Below are 16,863 nucleotides of genomic sequence, written 5' to 3'. Positions count from 1 at the left end.
TTCAGGTGGGGAGCTGCGTCAGCATGCGTAGGCTGCAAAGGAACAAGTAATAGGTTTATTCCATGCTGAAAAGAAGAAGAAAGAAAACAACGTTTTGGCCGTGGAGCCTTCTTCAGGTGTGAGGGTGTGATATTTTATAAAGGGTCAGATGTACTGTGATGGCCATGAGTCCAGCTCACTGCCACCCAATACTGGAGTAAGCAGTAAATGAACAGTCAGGCACAAGCTTCTGTTTATGTAGAAAGAATAATACAATTTTTACTTATGGGCACTTTTCAAGAAACACGAAATTTGGACTTGCCCCTGTTTTTCAGAAGTTAGTTTTGGGTAAATGTACCTGTTTTGGTATTTTATGCATTTTGCACGGCTCCTTGGTATTCTATCGGTCCTGACTTTTATGTATTTTATGACTGGTGTGTGTTAAGGATGGTTTGTGAATGTGTTGGGTGGATGTTATCCCTTATTGGCTTAAAGGTGTGCATTTGTATGTCTTTAATTGTATGAGCAAATTAGTTTCATGCAACTGGTTGTTGTAGCAATAAAGTATTGAACTTGATTTTCTGTAATCTGTCTTGAATAACACACTTCCTTTGGACTAATATTAAAGTAAACATTTTCTTTCCATATTTATAAGTCAAAAATGTTTTTTTACAACTTTTTAATGAGTTTTTTTTTACATTTGATATCCTTAATATAATTAGCCTTACCACCATTCATTCATCAAGATGCTCTTTGCACACTAAGTCAAACCAATTGTTTGATGCAATTGCAAAATGTATCTACAGGATAGGTGTCAGGCTAGATACACGCAGACAAATCACGTTTTTTATATTGATTCCGATTTGCAGAAATGAAAACTGCAGCCATCTATATTTATACGTAATAAATCTATACAACATTTTAACAAGTGTAAGCACGATTATTTTGTCATTAAATTATTTTGTCATAGTAATAAAAACAGCGTCCATGTGCTGGAGTTGTCAGGTGGAAATTTACCGAGAAGGTGATCCCTGGATCAAAATTAAAAAAAAAAGTTAATTTTAATTTCAGTTTAGTTCTAATTGTAAGAATAGAGGTAACAGGAGTAAACTATAATGTCTACATTGCAGCTTCTTCAGTGTGAAAACCGCATTGGGATATCCTGTCCCGATAGCCAAATTTGTCAATAGATCACTTATCAGATTTTCAGAGGCGAGACCGAAGAGAAAAGACAAAGAAAAGCAAAGGATCCTGGGAGTTGGAGGAAATCAGACAATGGCCCTCATTACGTCAACTACATTACCCATAATACATAATGCTGAAATGCAGGAGGAGCTTGAGTGTAATGTCAGTTGTAGTACGAAGTGGTCTTTTAAAAATTAGGAAGTTGATAAATGTCATTACATTAGACATATATAAACCTGCTTTTCTTCTAGATATTTCTTTTCTCTTTTTTAGTTGTTTGCACGTAATAATCTTGTATGAACGGTGCGTCTGCGTTTCAGACAGAAACATCCCTGTTGGATTGCTGTGGAGGGCTAAATAACGTGGATTACACCAAGGTACACGTACACGATTGTGTGCAATCGATATTTCGCTATTTTAATAAAAAATGAATGAAAATAAACTTCATTCCCGGGGCATCTTTGAATATATTATTTAATCCGCCTTAAGAAATGTATAAAACGCAGTTATCGTTTAATGGGAATATGTGGTTTAAATCCCATTTTAACTCCTACCACTTTTTTCCAGTGTTCACGCAGTTCCCATTTTGTATTTTAGACTTCAGGCTAATGTCTTGTCTTATATGCAAATGCCATATTCACGACGTTAATTATTAAAACTTGAAGATGATTGCATACCCACCAAAGAAAAAAACACAACAGGAAGTTAATCTTGCGCAGGTAAATAATGTGAGCATTAGGGCAAGAAAAGAGCATGTTGACGGTATCTGCGACTGTAGCCGCTCACTGAAGATGAAGTAATTACAGCCGGTGCCTAGCAACGATCTAGCAAGGAGTCTTTTTAGGGCACTGATGTCCCGAGATGAATAATATCCTTTTGATTTCAGAGGAAGCAGATCGATTTATTGTAATTTTAATCATGCTTGCATAATTCTGATGCCTGTATAAAGAAATGAAGTGCAATGCACAGTCTGTCAAGCTGCAGTTATATTTGATATTGAGTATAAGAAGAGTGCAAGAAGAGTGCATTGCACTGCACTTAAAAACATCCGTCTTCAGTAATGGGTTGTTAACTGCAATCATATGTATGAGCTTTTATCAATATCTTGTAATGGGAAAACACGTGAACAACCATTAAATTATGCAAGTCTATCTCTATGATAGTTTCCTAACTCCACACATACTGTATGTAGGTCTGCATGAATAACATGATTTGGATCCCATTTTGTGTTCTGTATCTACATGCTTCTGCTGGTTCAAGTTCCAGATTAATGATGTGGGACTTGCAACGTCTGTTTTTCAATTTTTTAATCAACATTTTGCTGCAGAATGTAAGATACAATCATGGTGAGCAAAGGCAGACTGGGATTTCATTTGATTATTGCTGCGGTATTGTCATGTACAGTAGCTGGGACTCCTTCTGTCTCTTCACAGTACAAATATGCTACAGTATCTCAGCATGAAGGTATAACAGAGGCATTCTGCCATCTGATATCATTTTGCTACTCAAGTACAAAGCCCTCAATCTTAAGAACAATCTCAACATGCCTGAATTATGGCCTGAATTTTTCTTTATGTGTAAAAAAAAAAAATGAAGAAGTACTCATGTATCGGAGGCCAGTATTCACATCTTGCTCTTTGGCAGACAAACTGTGGCCAGTGTAGTGTCACTGCTCACTGAAAATCTTCTCTTCCTCCTCTTTGAAGCCCAGATAGTTTACAGACTTTTCGTATGTACTTACAAACTCAAATTCCATCTTTTGAAACTAAATTCTTTATGTTCTTCAGAAGCGTAGGATTCTAGTACTCTTTAGTGTCTGGCATGACGACTCTGAATTTCTAAAGCAGATGTGTTAAGTATGATCGATTCTGCCTTCTTAAATGCAGTTTTGGCTGCAAGTCATTATACTGTGTAAATACATATGAATAATTCATTATTTTTATTGCTAGACCAAGAACATTCTGATCCTTTTTGTGGATTCAGCAAATTAAAACCCCTCTCTGATGCGTGTGTATGTATGCACACCAATGGTCTTGAAAAAGAGCACAGAAGGGTCGACTGCAGTCTGGATCTTCTGCTGTTACATGTACAGCTCCTCAGAAGTGCACTGTAGTGTCACTCCTTGAGGGTTTTCCACATTGTAGGCCTTTGGTTGAACTGAAATGGTGGCATGTGTCATTAATTAACGAAAGGGGAAAAAAACAGTCTGGGCTGGCTCAGTGGTTGTTATTGCTGCCTTGTGGCGCTGTCTGTGTGGAGTTTGTATGTTCTCCCTGCGTTTCCTCCACATGCTTCGGTTTTCATCTGCATGTTGCGTGTTTGATAAATCGTGATGCTGTTTGCCTAGTAATTGCATATCTGCCTAGTCATTACAAATCTAGAGGATATGTCTCAGGCTAGATATACACTCAGGTACAGATCTCTGCCAAAAGGAAAATCCCATTCTACAAATTGATATTAACACCGATGTGCAGAAACCGAAACTATGCAGAAAGTCGTGTGTGTCGTGTCAGACGTAACACCAGTCTATCCTGTCCCATTCCCCTTGCTTGCTGGGATAGGCTCCAGATCCCCCCAAGCCCCTCTATTGGAAGAGGCGGTTCGAAAATGGTTGGATGGGTGAAAAACAAAAGACTCTGCGGTGATTGAATGGGCTGCAGACAATTGCTCAGAATGAATTGATGCTACGCAAAAGCAGTAACGCATGTCACTGTTTGTTTTGTTTGTCAAGATGCAATTTCTCAGACCAAATATTTGGGTATGAATTATTTCGTCTGAACCCACCTGTCTGTGTAGCAAAGAATACTAAATAAAATAGGATGGTAAGGTTCAGCTAATGCAGACTAATGATAAAATTTGGAATAGCTCAACCTGCTATGCACAGCTGGCCTGTTATCTTCCATGTGGTGTTACTTTTTAATACGCTAGAGCTTTTCACAGTTGGGTTTTCTTTTCAGATAGACATGTCAGTGATGGCAGAAGTCCTCCACTACGTCGATGTGACAGATGCTCAATTTTCTGTAGCCGTTCTTGCCATTATTTTCAACCCACTCTTCTGGAATGTGGTAAGTAGCCCTTTTCTTTGTATATGTATGTATACTGATACATAATCTAAACTTGCACCGCCCCTGCTAGTGACCGAGTTGGTTCAAAATGTGGAGCAGGGAAATTAGAGATGTAAAATTTAGACTTCAGGTGGTGTTTTTGAATAACTTCAGAGTATTCAGTCTCTAGTGAGAATAACACAGGAACATATGAGCAACAGCCAATGTGGTATTTTGTTCTTTGTTATTAAATTGTTAGGTTTGTTATTCTTTGATAAAACAAGGGATTGGAGATAATGAACTGCATTATTAGCTCATTGGAGCTCAGTACTCCTGAGTCTAAGGGCTACATGTCTGTAAGCTCTGAGAGATCTGCTCTTAATCTCTCTACATGTTTATCACGGTTTTCTCTTCCAATTTAACTTCTGTTATTAAAAATAAAGATTCTAATACACCTTAAGAATAGCGACACCTAGGTGTCAGCTCCAGAGCTTACACGACATATGATTCAGATATTTGCTAAGTCAATATCTGTGCAGGCTGGCAAGAACAAAATAGCTGTTAATAACTAAAACAACTGCTCTCCAGCATCTCTTCAATGTTGATAATTTAAGGGAGAGATACCTCCCATGTGTTCATTATGTAGTCTTGCCCATGAATAAAGACAAACTAATTTTTGGCATAATCAGTAGCCTTGTAGTTATTGATACAATCCCTGTTTTGTTCCTCTCTTGCTATCGGCTTGAAAAGTAAGAGGTAAATGCTTAAATTTAATCTGACTAAGCATCAAGCGTATTTTCTGAATAGTAATAGTGTGTCTGCAGAGGCTGCAATGTGGGTAGCTTTGGTATATTTTCTCTTACATATGTCCGTGCTGCGCCTTTCAGTGAGGACGCCACACAGTACTTGACTAAGACCATGGCAGGCTTAGGAAACGTCCACTTCTCTGACCGTCATTACAGTGACCGTAAAAAATACACAGGCATCACTCAGTCCTCACTGAAGGACAGTGCACAAGCTGCTTTTGAAATCTGTGTTAAAACATTAATTTCGTTTTCAAATACTGGGGCACGTCCATTTCTTAGAATACGCCAATAGCGGGCGAGATTAAAAAAAATTGAATGGGAACCAAACCAGATACAATATATAGCAGGATGGTTTTCTTTACTTCCACACAGTGTTTTAACACAGCTATTAAAGGACATTTTGAGTTATTTTGTTTTTACAAAAATAATACATTTTGCATTGGGGGGGAAAAATGACAAAAAAAAGCCCTGTTTGGTTTATACTAGGACAAATCTGAGTACTCAGGAGGAGTGAGAAGCATAGTACATGGCTCTCTGAGGACCAGAGGACCAATGAGTGGTTAGTTGCCGATACAAAGAAGACAAAAAATAAAATGGAAATCTGTGCCTTCATCAAAACGGTTTTTAATTCAAAGGTTCGCAGAATGTTTGGAAAAATTCTTTTTTCACCCCTCTGCCTGAACTGAAATGAGGCTAAAAGTTCCCTTTTAATTACCAAGCACAGTCAAGTCCACAACACTGTGGTAAATTAAGTTAGTAAGGAGAAGCTCAGGAAGGCCAGCTACAATAAAGCGTTTTGCATGAGAAGCAAAGCACAGCAAGGACCCAAGCAGGAAACACACTTTAAACCCATTAGTTACAATTCAGAAACACTTCAGAATGTATTTTTAATGCATTAGTGTTCAGCGCACTGCATGAATCACCCCCAATTTCTGCATTAGCAGTGAGGAGCCCATTTTGTCATTGCAAAACAACAACATTCAATTAGCTGCAAGGAAGGGATTTGTAAAGTTCCTTCAGACTGCCGCATCTTGCTGGAAGTTTGAATATGCTCCCTCCTCCCCAGCCACTTTTGGCTTTTTTTCTCCCATTTTCTCTCTATTTTTCTTCATGCCAGCAGCCATATCACCCTGCAGCTCCCAACTGGCAACCCGTTGAAGCTCAGCAGGCGTGAGCCTGGTCAGTACCTGGATGGGAGACCTCCTGGGAAAAAAACTAAGACTGCAGCTGGATGTGTTAGGGGGGCCAGCTGGGGGCGCTCACCCTGCAGTCTGTGTGGGATCTAAAGCCCCAGTATAGTAACGTATCATTCGGACTCTCTGTGATCATTAAAAATCCCAGGGTGTTTCTTGAAAAGAGTAGGGGTGTTAGCAGGTGGGGCTGCACATTGGTGCTGATGGAGGGGAGTCCCCATTACCTGTAAAGGAGAGAACTCTCTGGAGCCCTGCATCAGAGATCACAGCCCTCACAAACAGCTCTGCAAGCATGCACGTACCTAGGTAGCCATAGGGGTCATACTGTCACTGAAAACTGAAAGAGCCCTGGTCAGCTAATCACATCCTTTTCCCAGCATTGCCCAGCCAATAACAGTCCGATAGTGACATAACCCAGGCTTGAACCCGCGATCACAGAGCTCAGTCAGTGCTCTGTTTACCTATTGAGCCACTCATTAGACCCCTCTGTCAGCATTTAGGTTTTGTTACACTGGTTTGACCATCTGCCCTGGGCTTGCCATGGGTTTGGCAAGCTAGAAGTCAGGGAGTTACTTAAAAGGTATGTGATGCCATGTGACATTGTCACAGCAAAGAGTGACAGGAAGAACTAGAGTATACGTGCCCAGTCTGCATTTCTGTAAATAAACTCCATGGGTTCTCCATTCTTGAATTCATACACAAGCAAGTACATCCAGGGTACATCTCTGCTTCTTGCTCTTTAAGAACGTATTTTTCTGCATTTTGTTAAATTCTAGCTCGCATATGATTGACAGAGGTGCTTGATTCAAGACCCAGAAAGCCCAAATGACCATTTTCTGTGCAAAACACAATCTGCCTTGTCAGTATAATGGTCCTGAGGCTCTGTGCATATCAATAAGTACAAAGTTCTCTTCTAAGTAAGAGGTCGGTCCCTCCAAAGAACATTTTTTTCTTTCCATATTCTAGTAACATGCCTGCAGGGAAATGCAAAACATTTTCAAACACCCACTGATCACATCTGAAGCTGAAAGTATTGGGGGGATGCTGTGAGGTTTATTAACGGTACAGTATGTTCTAATAAACACACTAGAATACTGAATTCTCTTGTCTCATTTTCATATCATTAATAAACTGGAAATGCTTTGGTTGCGTTATTACATAATCTGCCCATCTTTAATTTCTGCAGTTCAAAACATACACCTTACGGTATCAGCATCCTGGTGTGGATATTCGGCTTCTTCAAAAGATTAACCATTTAGATGTGGATTTTGTGTGAAGCGAAGAAATCTCATTGCCCAGCCACGCACCAACACCTCTCCAGAAGTAATTTCTTCAAACTGCTTATGACAGCAGATCTGAGATGATTTTGTGCGTGAGAAAAATATTTTTCTCGTCTTACAAAGGGCTTGTTCCGTGCTCTAACACTTGGTCGACAAAGCGTTTCCAGACAATGAAGAAAGCTGGCTTTGTGTCTGTTGTGCCTAATTAAGCACATTGCGGATTTCGAGCTGCACAACGTTTTTTGCAATTCTAATTGCTGGGTGTAGAGTATCTAACAACCATCCAGACGAAGCATTTGAAAGTGGTCATGTCTTAGGGTGGCATTCTGAGATTAAGAGGTGCAATTTGCTTTTGTGAACTCAAGCACCCCGTTTTTTTTATCCGTTTGTACAACTTAGCGTCTGAATTTTGTCTCTCAACTTGCCAGCCATTAACGTAACCCGATCCAGCTGTTACAGGCTTTATATTAAAATCACTCACGTCCTCATTTAACCCGGCCACCGTGTCGCCTCGCTCTTAACCTAAATCAAGGCAGGGAGGAGTGACACAGCTCTGGTAATTAACCCCTAGCAAGCCCACGGGGAGCTGATGGAGCAGAAGGGGTTTTAGGATGGGACAAACTGGGAACTTTGTGTTGTCTTGCAGGTTCAGTACTATCATCTAGGATCTTCTTAGGTCATTTCTTTACAATTTGCAAAGTAGGAAACAAGCATGGCAGATGTGACATAAGCCAAGGTGGTCTTCCTCAGCAGCCCCCACTTGACTTTTGCCCATGTAGCCACTCAGCATTCTTCCACTTGCCTGCTGGGCACAGTTAGGAGTGCGTCAACACTCGGTTGTGCGGTTTTGTTTTGTTTTCTCGTTGAACTCGTTGATAAGCCGGGTAAATGCGCATTTGACATGTTTTGCATCTTGCGGTGCTCTGTCGCGCCAGCCCTGAGAAGAGCCATTACCGTTTATAACGCAGGGATGACGCAAGAGAAAACCCAGCGTTGCTCTGTGGAGCTGTAAAAGAACTCGGCTTTTGGCTTATGTTGATCTTTGGTTTGGGAAAACAAAAATGGTACAAAAGCTTGTTTTGACAGATCACCAGCTGTGCTGGCAACTTGTTTTAAGCTTTCCACCCATCTAGTTTGTAACTGATTTATGCAGTACAGGGTTACGGGGGAGCTGGAGCCTATCCTGGCAAGCAATGGGTACAAGTCAGATGAGTTTTAGAGTAGTTACCAGTCCATCACAGAGCACACACACTCACACCAGGGACAGTTTTCCCCAAAACCTACCAATATGTCTTATGACTGTGAGAGGAAACTCACACCAACGTGAGCATACAAACTCCGTGCTGAGCTCACATTTTTGCATCTCTAGGATTTTCTTTCTATTTTTACCATCTGCAATAATTTCTGTCGATTTCCAGGTGAATCAGAAATGTTTTGAAAAGATTCAGACTGAAGCTAGAGTGCATCTAATTGCTCTGTTGCTTTAAGTAAATAAAACTGAAAATGTATTGAAACAACAGAGGTTTTTCAGCTTGCCATTATTACTCGCAGACTGTGCCTGACCTCACTATAAAACAACAGAAAAGAAAAAGGCAAAGAGTGGTTTGATGATGTAGCCTTAAAAACACAAGCAAAGCAAAACCTTCACTCCTGTTTCTCAGATAACATGGTCTCCAGCTGGCAGTGTTATATCTGTGAGGTTTATTTGAGCAGTAACTCATAGTTTACCATTTCCGGTGTTTTACAGTAGCTTATTTAGCATTTGCAATTTATTTTGGACAGGAATATTTTGGGAGGTGACTGTTCCCCTTATTCTAAAATGCTGAATGCATCAGTAGACATTTTTCGGTATACCACTGGAAATTTAGATGCTGCGGAAGTGGATATGGGTCAGGAAGTAGAGGGAGATATTTATATATTTATTATTGTATATCATGTATTATTTATGTAATTAGATATGAATATCTCTGTACCTGTAAGGTAGTGCATTCGATATTCAGACGCAATGCAGAACTTTGTGCCCTGTTGACTGTCAGCAGGTAATTTCTGTTGTTTTTGAACTGCTAATTTACCAGACATTTTTAAAAGTGATGCGGAAAATAAATAAGTATGTATTTGATTGTTAACTCAAACAGTATGTATTTGATACTGTTAACTCAAACAGTGTAATATACCAGTACAGCATCAATCACAAATCCTTCTTTTGTGACTAGAGCCTGTTCTGGACAAGTTGAGACACTATGGTTATGTTGTAGGAACACACTAATCACTAATGTAGTAGTACATTCACAGGACAATATAGTGCTTAATCACAAAAAAGTTTGTCTCAGTTTTCCTCTATGTCTAGCGGTGGAAGCCAGCACAAACTGTTCCCATTGAGGGAATGGAGCCATAGTGCCAGAATTAGATGAAGATCAATCTGTACCTGACTATTATTGTCTAACCTTTTAATATTATGAGTACATGGCTTATAAAAGCATTTTCTCTAAAGCATATGGGAAAATGTTCTTGCCTTTTAATTAAAAACTGCATGTGATATTCTGAACTGCAGGTGTACTTATTACACTGTTAAGTCTAGCATGGCTGTACATTTGTTTGTCATTGCTTTCTTATCACGTACATGCAAGATGGTTTAAATTACTAAGGCTCAGTTAGAGAGTACTCTTTGATTGCTTTCGTGGTGTGGTTCCTTGAGCATGTCCATGGACGTGTGTGAATATGGGCAGCTGTGGAAGATTCACGTTTCAGCAGCAGATGGTGTAAGGGTTCCAATGTATTGAAAACCCAAAGACTAAAACGTTTCGATGTTGTGTTATATCAATATCTTGCACAAGGTAGCACAGTTCTGAGGCTGGCAAACTGGTAGGAGATGTTCAGGCTTTTGCATAAGAACGTTTTGTTTTAAAAAACATTTTCATACTGTGAAAAGAATAAGTTTCGGGATACTGAAGTGGAATCTGTCATTTTTTATGTGTACTACTGAAATTTGAATTTCAGATCAAGTGATTAATAAGAGGCAGATTGGTGATGTCCAGGGGTTGCTGTCTTGAAGCAGTCATTGCATGTAAGAGGTATGCAACCAAAATTAACTTTACAATAGTTTAATTTACTTCAAGCTAATTGATCCCAGTACTAATGCTCATCTCAAATCAGGGGGATTGAGAACACAAATGACATTGTTCTAATATGGAAAAACACGAATGCAAAATAGTACCCAGAAGCAAAAGCTGAAATTCTGTCCGTTTGCTTCAAATTCATCTTTTGATCTGAAATACATATTTCACAAATACACAACAAAAGTGACACATTTTGTCTCCATAGGTTTCTTTTCCCTGTATATGCCTGTCAATATAATACTGAGATACATGTCTGGATCCCCGAACGGTTTAATATGATTCGGGCATTTAACTCAAAGTTGTATTCTGGAGGGCAATTTTAAATCATTCAGAAGTGTAACACATGTGCATTTCGTTCTAGAAGAGAAACACTTGCTCTACTTCAGGGGGACCAACCACATCGGGGAATGTGACCTTGTAACCTCCAGTGTAAACACACCCAATCAAATTATACAGCCGTTCAGAAAGTCACCCCTTTCTCAGGATGGAAGACAAGTCACAGTACTGATCTGACCACATCACTGCAGTAGATGGGCTGTGAGAAAGACTTGTTTTCCTTCACTGTTGTTTGCTCAATGTTAGGTCTGTTTTGAGTCTACTCCAGGTCCTGTTCTGTGGCAAGTTGGGGTATCTCTGGGCAGGCAAGTGAATAAAATCATTTAAAATTCTTGGAAAAGTGATCAAATCACGTTAAACTAATTAAGGATCCTGGAAAGTAATTAAAACCATGTAATTGCACGTGTTTACGACCCCAAGATTCTGTTCTATGTGAACTAAGCATTTTCAACGCAATCCTGTCCAGCATTTAATGTTTTCTGTTCACGTTTTTTTTTTAATTAAAGAATGGAATATTGACTTTTAGCAGCTCAGTGACTCACAAACCTTATCTTGCTTTTTTCTACATTATCCACAACAACATGTCTTTCCTTCTATAGCAGCTACCTTGCAATTCAATTTGGAAGATCTCAAACAATTTCTTTGACGTCTCCATAACACGTCACTGCACGTTCACAGCATTCCAGTAGGTTTACAGTTGCACCACAGCAAATGAAGGATGGCTTAGTCAGCATTAACCCAACTGGTTTTTGTGTCAATTGCAATGACTCCATTTGGAAAAAAAAGCAAAACAGCTAATGACATTCTCCAGGTTTGAATTAGCCATTTCTGGACCACGAAGAGCAACTATTCCCTCTGACCCAGAGCCTTACAGGTGACCCCATTTCGATGCTACGTTTCCCTGTATGAACTGGTTGCATACTAACATTAGCAGAAGCTGAAAGAAATGTTCCAAGAGTCAAGTAGATATGTTTTAGTTCAGTCAAAGATGACAGAAGCAACAACATAACGACAGTATAATAGGTAAACTCAAATTTTGACTAAATCCCTAGTGCATGAATGGACCAAGTTCTTGGAATACTTTGTTGATGTTTTCGACATTGTTGATTTGAGTATCTGCGGCAAACAACCAGAAATATCAGTTGATTTGTTTATAGTCGAGTAGAGGAGACACTCAGAGACTTAGATTTTGCTTTGCTAAAAGTATGCTTGTACATTGTGTTCTCAGAATGCAGCCATGCTCTATGTGAGGTGCCGGAACAAGACAATTGCTTGACATGAAAACGAGCAGACATGAAATAGATACAATAGATACCATAGTTGTACAGATAGACCATGGCAATAAACAACTTGCTGCACTGTAACTGGATTTGTTATTTGCCGTTCTCTCAATTTACATATCAAAATTGAGAAGGCTATGCCTGGAGATGTGGTTCTCTGGGTGCTACATTGGAATATCTCCCATGCTCTTTGCAGTCACACTCTACTTAGTCATAAGATGCTTCTGGGCTCTCAAGATTAGATACTAAGTTGCGATAATATCTTAGTAATGTGACATAATCTTGAGCAGGCAGCAAGATTCACTCAATGATTGTACTGTTTCTTGTAGAGGGAGACTGGAGATGCGCGTCACTGCTGTTTGCAAAACTGCTGTTGTAATAAATCAGGGATATCAGTTGTCTATTGCATAACTCATCAGACAAGACAGATGCTGACCAGAAGGACAGAGCATTGGAAGACTTCAACATGAAAATCAGGTAGTTCATGATTCTGCATGGGCACAAAGCAGAATCCTTATTTGACAAAAGGGAATTTGCACGGAAATTTAATAGGAAAGTAGAGTTGCATAATTGACAGAGATTTTTGTGAGATGAGATTTGGATACGTGAGGGGTCTCAATTTCAGAACACAAGAGAGGTTTAATAATCAATTGTACAAAACAAGATGTCCCAGAGACCTATGTTTTTCAGACCCAGAAAACTCAGACTGCAAACTCTCTAACCTGAAACACAGTATAATACTTAAACAGGGCAACAAGAGAAATATCCTGCACCCTAAATTTAAAGTACAGTATATGACCAAGTGCAAAATCTCCCTTCCTATAAGCTGGATGCACAAAAGTCAATAGGAATCTCTCCCTATTCTAGAAATCCATCAACAAATTAGGAGAGTGTTTTAGCCCAAGGATTCAACAGTTCAGGAAATCAGAATTTCCTAACATAGAGGACAGCATGCTCTTAAACAAGGTTCAAATTACTTACCCAGAATCTGGTCCCCAAGACTGATCAGATCAAGGTTGTCTTCCCAGGCACAAACTTCAGTCTGCCACTCTCTCCAGTCTCCCTTCTCCCACGTCTTCCTTTATGTCTCTCTGTTCTGTCTTCTTATGCCATCTTTCGGTGTCTTTGTTATGCTTAACCATAGTAATTCACCAGAAGATCCAGTTCGATCATTTGTGTTTACCTGTTCAGCAGCTTGGCCAGACACCTGGCATCCACTGCTTGTTTAAATTTTGTGACCTCTTAAGTTGTAACAGGATGTAATTTAAATTGTGTGTGAACTTAACAGGCCACCGCGTAGTTTGGGCAAAGAGAAATGTTTTTTTCAGTCTAGTATTTAGTTATCTAGTATCTAGTAGTATATATTGAGTGATGCAATTCCAAGCAAAAAGGTTTGAAAGTGTATATTTATATAACCAACTAACTGATTTTGTGGTGAGTCTCCATCACTCAAGTCTGAGATTAAGTCATCAGTAGCTTTTAAGAAGGGGGTAATGATATAAATTAATTGTTCTGTAAAAGGTTTTTACTTGATGTATATACTGGAAAATAATCATTTGAAACCCACCATAACATATCTTAACTATATTAAAGAATAATGTTATGAACTTCTATTTTTTTTTCTTGATTTTTATTTTAGTCTGTCACAGGGAACAATATCACTAAAAGGTATCCGTTATGTGAACACATGTATATTAGTGTAAGACTGATGGACATTAGGTGCCATCTCCTGAAATTGAGACAGACATGCTAACTGCTGTAACACCCTTGAGTCTCATGTTGCAAATAGATCACTCCCAAATTAAATTGGGTCTTAAGGACAGAAGACCAACTACAAAAAAGAGGTGCCCCTTGTGCTACTGTAGCCTTATACTCAGGGGAATATTTGGCATAAACTAAAGTTTGCAGTTTACACTTAACAGGCAGAGTAGAAATACTTATACCAGGTAGGAGTTTGCTACTTAACAAAAATCAACAATGCTCTCACTGCATTTTGCAATAGACATTGTGTTTTATCCTTACAAAAGGATAATTTCTGTTAAGAATGCATAACTTGCCAGGAAAGCTGTGCCCCATCTGTAAACAGTGCAATGAATGCCAAGTGTGAACCCTCAAGCCAGAGTGTGGACCCAAACCAACATATCAGATGACACGTGGGCATTTGGGTAGTCCATCACTATGTTTAGCATGTAGAACCCCTATGGTCTCTAAAGCTGTACCAGTAGTCCCCTTGTGGGGAAGCCTGCACACCCCGAGATCAGTTCATTTCTCTCCCAAGGCTATTGACACACTCACTCCAGGTCCCCTTCCTCTCCTGTTGGCAATCTTTAGTTGCATCATCAGGAGAGGCCTCAACAGGTGAATTGTTCTTCAAAACTCCATTACAAAAAAAATAAAATACACACAACCTGGCTTATGCATTTGTAATCAGTTTTACCCTTTAAAAGGGAAGATTCATGTTCAGTACCTCCTTGGAGACCTTCTGGGGCACCTTACCTAGCTTAGTCTTTTTACACCCAGATTCTAACTACACAATCAATGTAGCTTTAAAACTAATTTCAGGAATTAAGAGTAATATTCTCCTCAGGATTCTGCTTTCCTTAATAAATCCTTAAACAAAATCCTTACAAGCTTTTCCCCCTTAACATCCTTCAAATCTTTACAGACACAGACTGCAAGACTAAATGCTCATGAGAATCAGACTACTACCCCCAACCCATGCAAGCTAAACTCACTGCAATCCATACTGCCACTCTCATGCACTGAGGTTAACCACAAACTCCCAACCCACCTACACCTGGCTACTGATATACACCGATCGTTAATCCTGTGGAATGTGCAATTACTGACTGGGCCAATCATGTGAGCTCTTTCCCTCCTGTGGCATTCTGGTCACACAGGACACTAATCAGGCAATCAAGCCAGCTGTGTCCAATTTTCACTCCAGTTTCAAACAATACTTGGAGAATTCATGTGTGTGAGAGCAACTGTCCATCCATCCTCTTTCAGTAATGATGTTATTCTGAGATGATCATAGTGAAATACACTGTAACCTCACCAGCACTGAGCACAAAGCCATACCCTTAAGAATAATAATTTGTTTTAATATAGCGCCTTTAAAACTAGCATCTCAAAGTGTTTTACCGAAAGTGTAAATAAAGTTATAAGCATACCTTATATTTGAAAAAAATAATCATATAAAAAACATAATTGGGTAAAGGTGCTGCAGAAGATCCAAGGTCATTAGAAAATGCAGCAGGCACAGATACTAATTAAAGTCTTTCTGAAAAGAAAGGTTTTGAGTCGAGATTTAAATGCACTCAGGGTAGAAGACTCTCTGATATCTTTGGGGATAGAATTCCAGAGTTTTGGGGCGTAGCAGGAGAAAACCCTGTCACCCAGAGAATGTAAATGAGCTTGGCAGACATGTAGTGTTGTGTTGTGTGGTGAGGAGTAGACAGATTATTAATCAGACAGGTACTGAGGTGCCAAGCCATGTACAGCCCTATAGGTGAGCTTGAGGGTTTTGAAGTCGAATTGAAACATAATAGGAAGCTACAGTAGTGCAAGGCCTCCAAAACAGACACAGTTCTCCTCACTCTGTTCTCCTCCCCACTGATAGCTGGTGTGTGAGGAGTGTACTGGTACACTATAGCTGCTGTCGCATCATCCAGGTGGGGCTGCATACTGGTGGTGGTGGGGGAGAGTCCCCATCACCTGGAAAGCGCTTTGAGTGGAGTGTCCAGAAAGGAGCTATACTGTATAAGTGTAAGGAATTATTATTAATTATTATTAAAACAGGCGTAATGTGATCGCTTGCACACAAACTGATCAGGATTCCCTGTCAAACTAACCCTTGACAGGGTGTCAGTCTGTATATCTAACAGACTACATGTGGCCAAAATTAAGAGGCATCTCTTTTTACATGCTATTAGGGTTATGAACAGAAAGCCATGTGAGGATACTGCCTGTTAGTGAGCAAAATCCTTTCATATCCTTATGAATTATAAGTAAACCAATCTTGATACACTACCTGCCTCTAAATGGCATGTAATTATGTGAAATTGTACTCATGGCCTCATTATCTCGGTCCGTAGTTAGTGTATTAAGTCAGCAATCTATGAATCTACACTCAGTGGGCAGAGAATACTGTAAGCATCGATTTGATTATTACAGCTGCCGAGTTGCCTTGAAAAAGGTCGCGATAACCAGCTAATATCCAACTGAGTCTTCACTGTGACTACACTTGCTTTTGCTTTTTGTCTGTCTTTACCTATTCAGAGTAAATGTACAATCACCTTCTAATAACTGAATGATTGGTAATGTGTTTTTTTTTAATTGATATAGTTTTCGACTATAACGACTTTACTTTAAGAGTGGTAAAGAGCAGTACCACTGAAAGCCACTACAACTGCAGTTTCAACTCCAGTGTTTAGCGAGGGGCAGTAAAAGGACAGTAGGTTGACGCTTTCAAACTAGTAACTGCTCAGCTTTTCAGTAAGCCCTGTATAGACAGATTACAGTTGACTTCATCACAACTATTAATCCGTCAGTGCTCTCAGTGGATGCATGTGTTTTCTGCTTGTGCTTGTGCTTATATCGTGCTGTATAAATTGTGTGTAAATGTACTGGGATTTGGCCCCA

The 16,863-nt window shown here is 39.6% G+C and overlaps 1 protein-coding gene across 2 annotated transcripts in view; it reads left to right on the top strand.

Annotated features, from left to right (window-relative positions):
• The first annotated feature begins 1,299 nt into the window (after positions 1-1,299).
• pemt (phosphatidylethanolamine N-methyltransferase) overlaps positions 1,300-16,863 on the top strand; it is a 65,308-nt gene continuing 49,744 nt past the window's right edge. The window contains exons 1-2 of one of the 2 annotated variants that reach the window (XM_088936817.1): positions 1,300-1,541; positions 4,126-4,229. In XM_088936817.1, the coding sequence (XP_088792943.1) occupies positions 4,128-4,229 (102 nt within the window). In that variant the 5' untranslated portion in view covers positions 1,300-1,541; positions 4,126-4,127. Of the gene's footprint in view, positions 1,542-4,121; positions 4,230-16,863 lie in introns of both variants that reach the window. The other variant, XM_088936816.1, reaches the window with a different exon arrangement.

This window comes from Atractosteus spatula, chromosome 18, assembly GCF_055471065.1.
Source record: "Atractosteus spatula isolate fAtrSpa1 chromosome 18, fAtrSpa1.hap1, whole genome shotgun sequence".
NCBI lineage: Eukaryota > Metazoa > Chordata > Actinopteri > Semionotiformes > Lepisosteidae > Atractosteus > Atractosteus spatula.
This window is presented reverse-complemented; position numbering and strand designations above follow the sequence as displayed.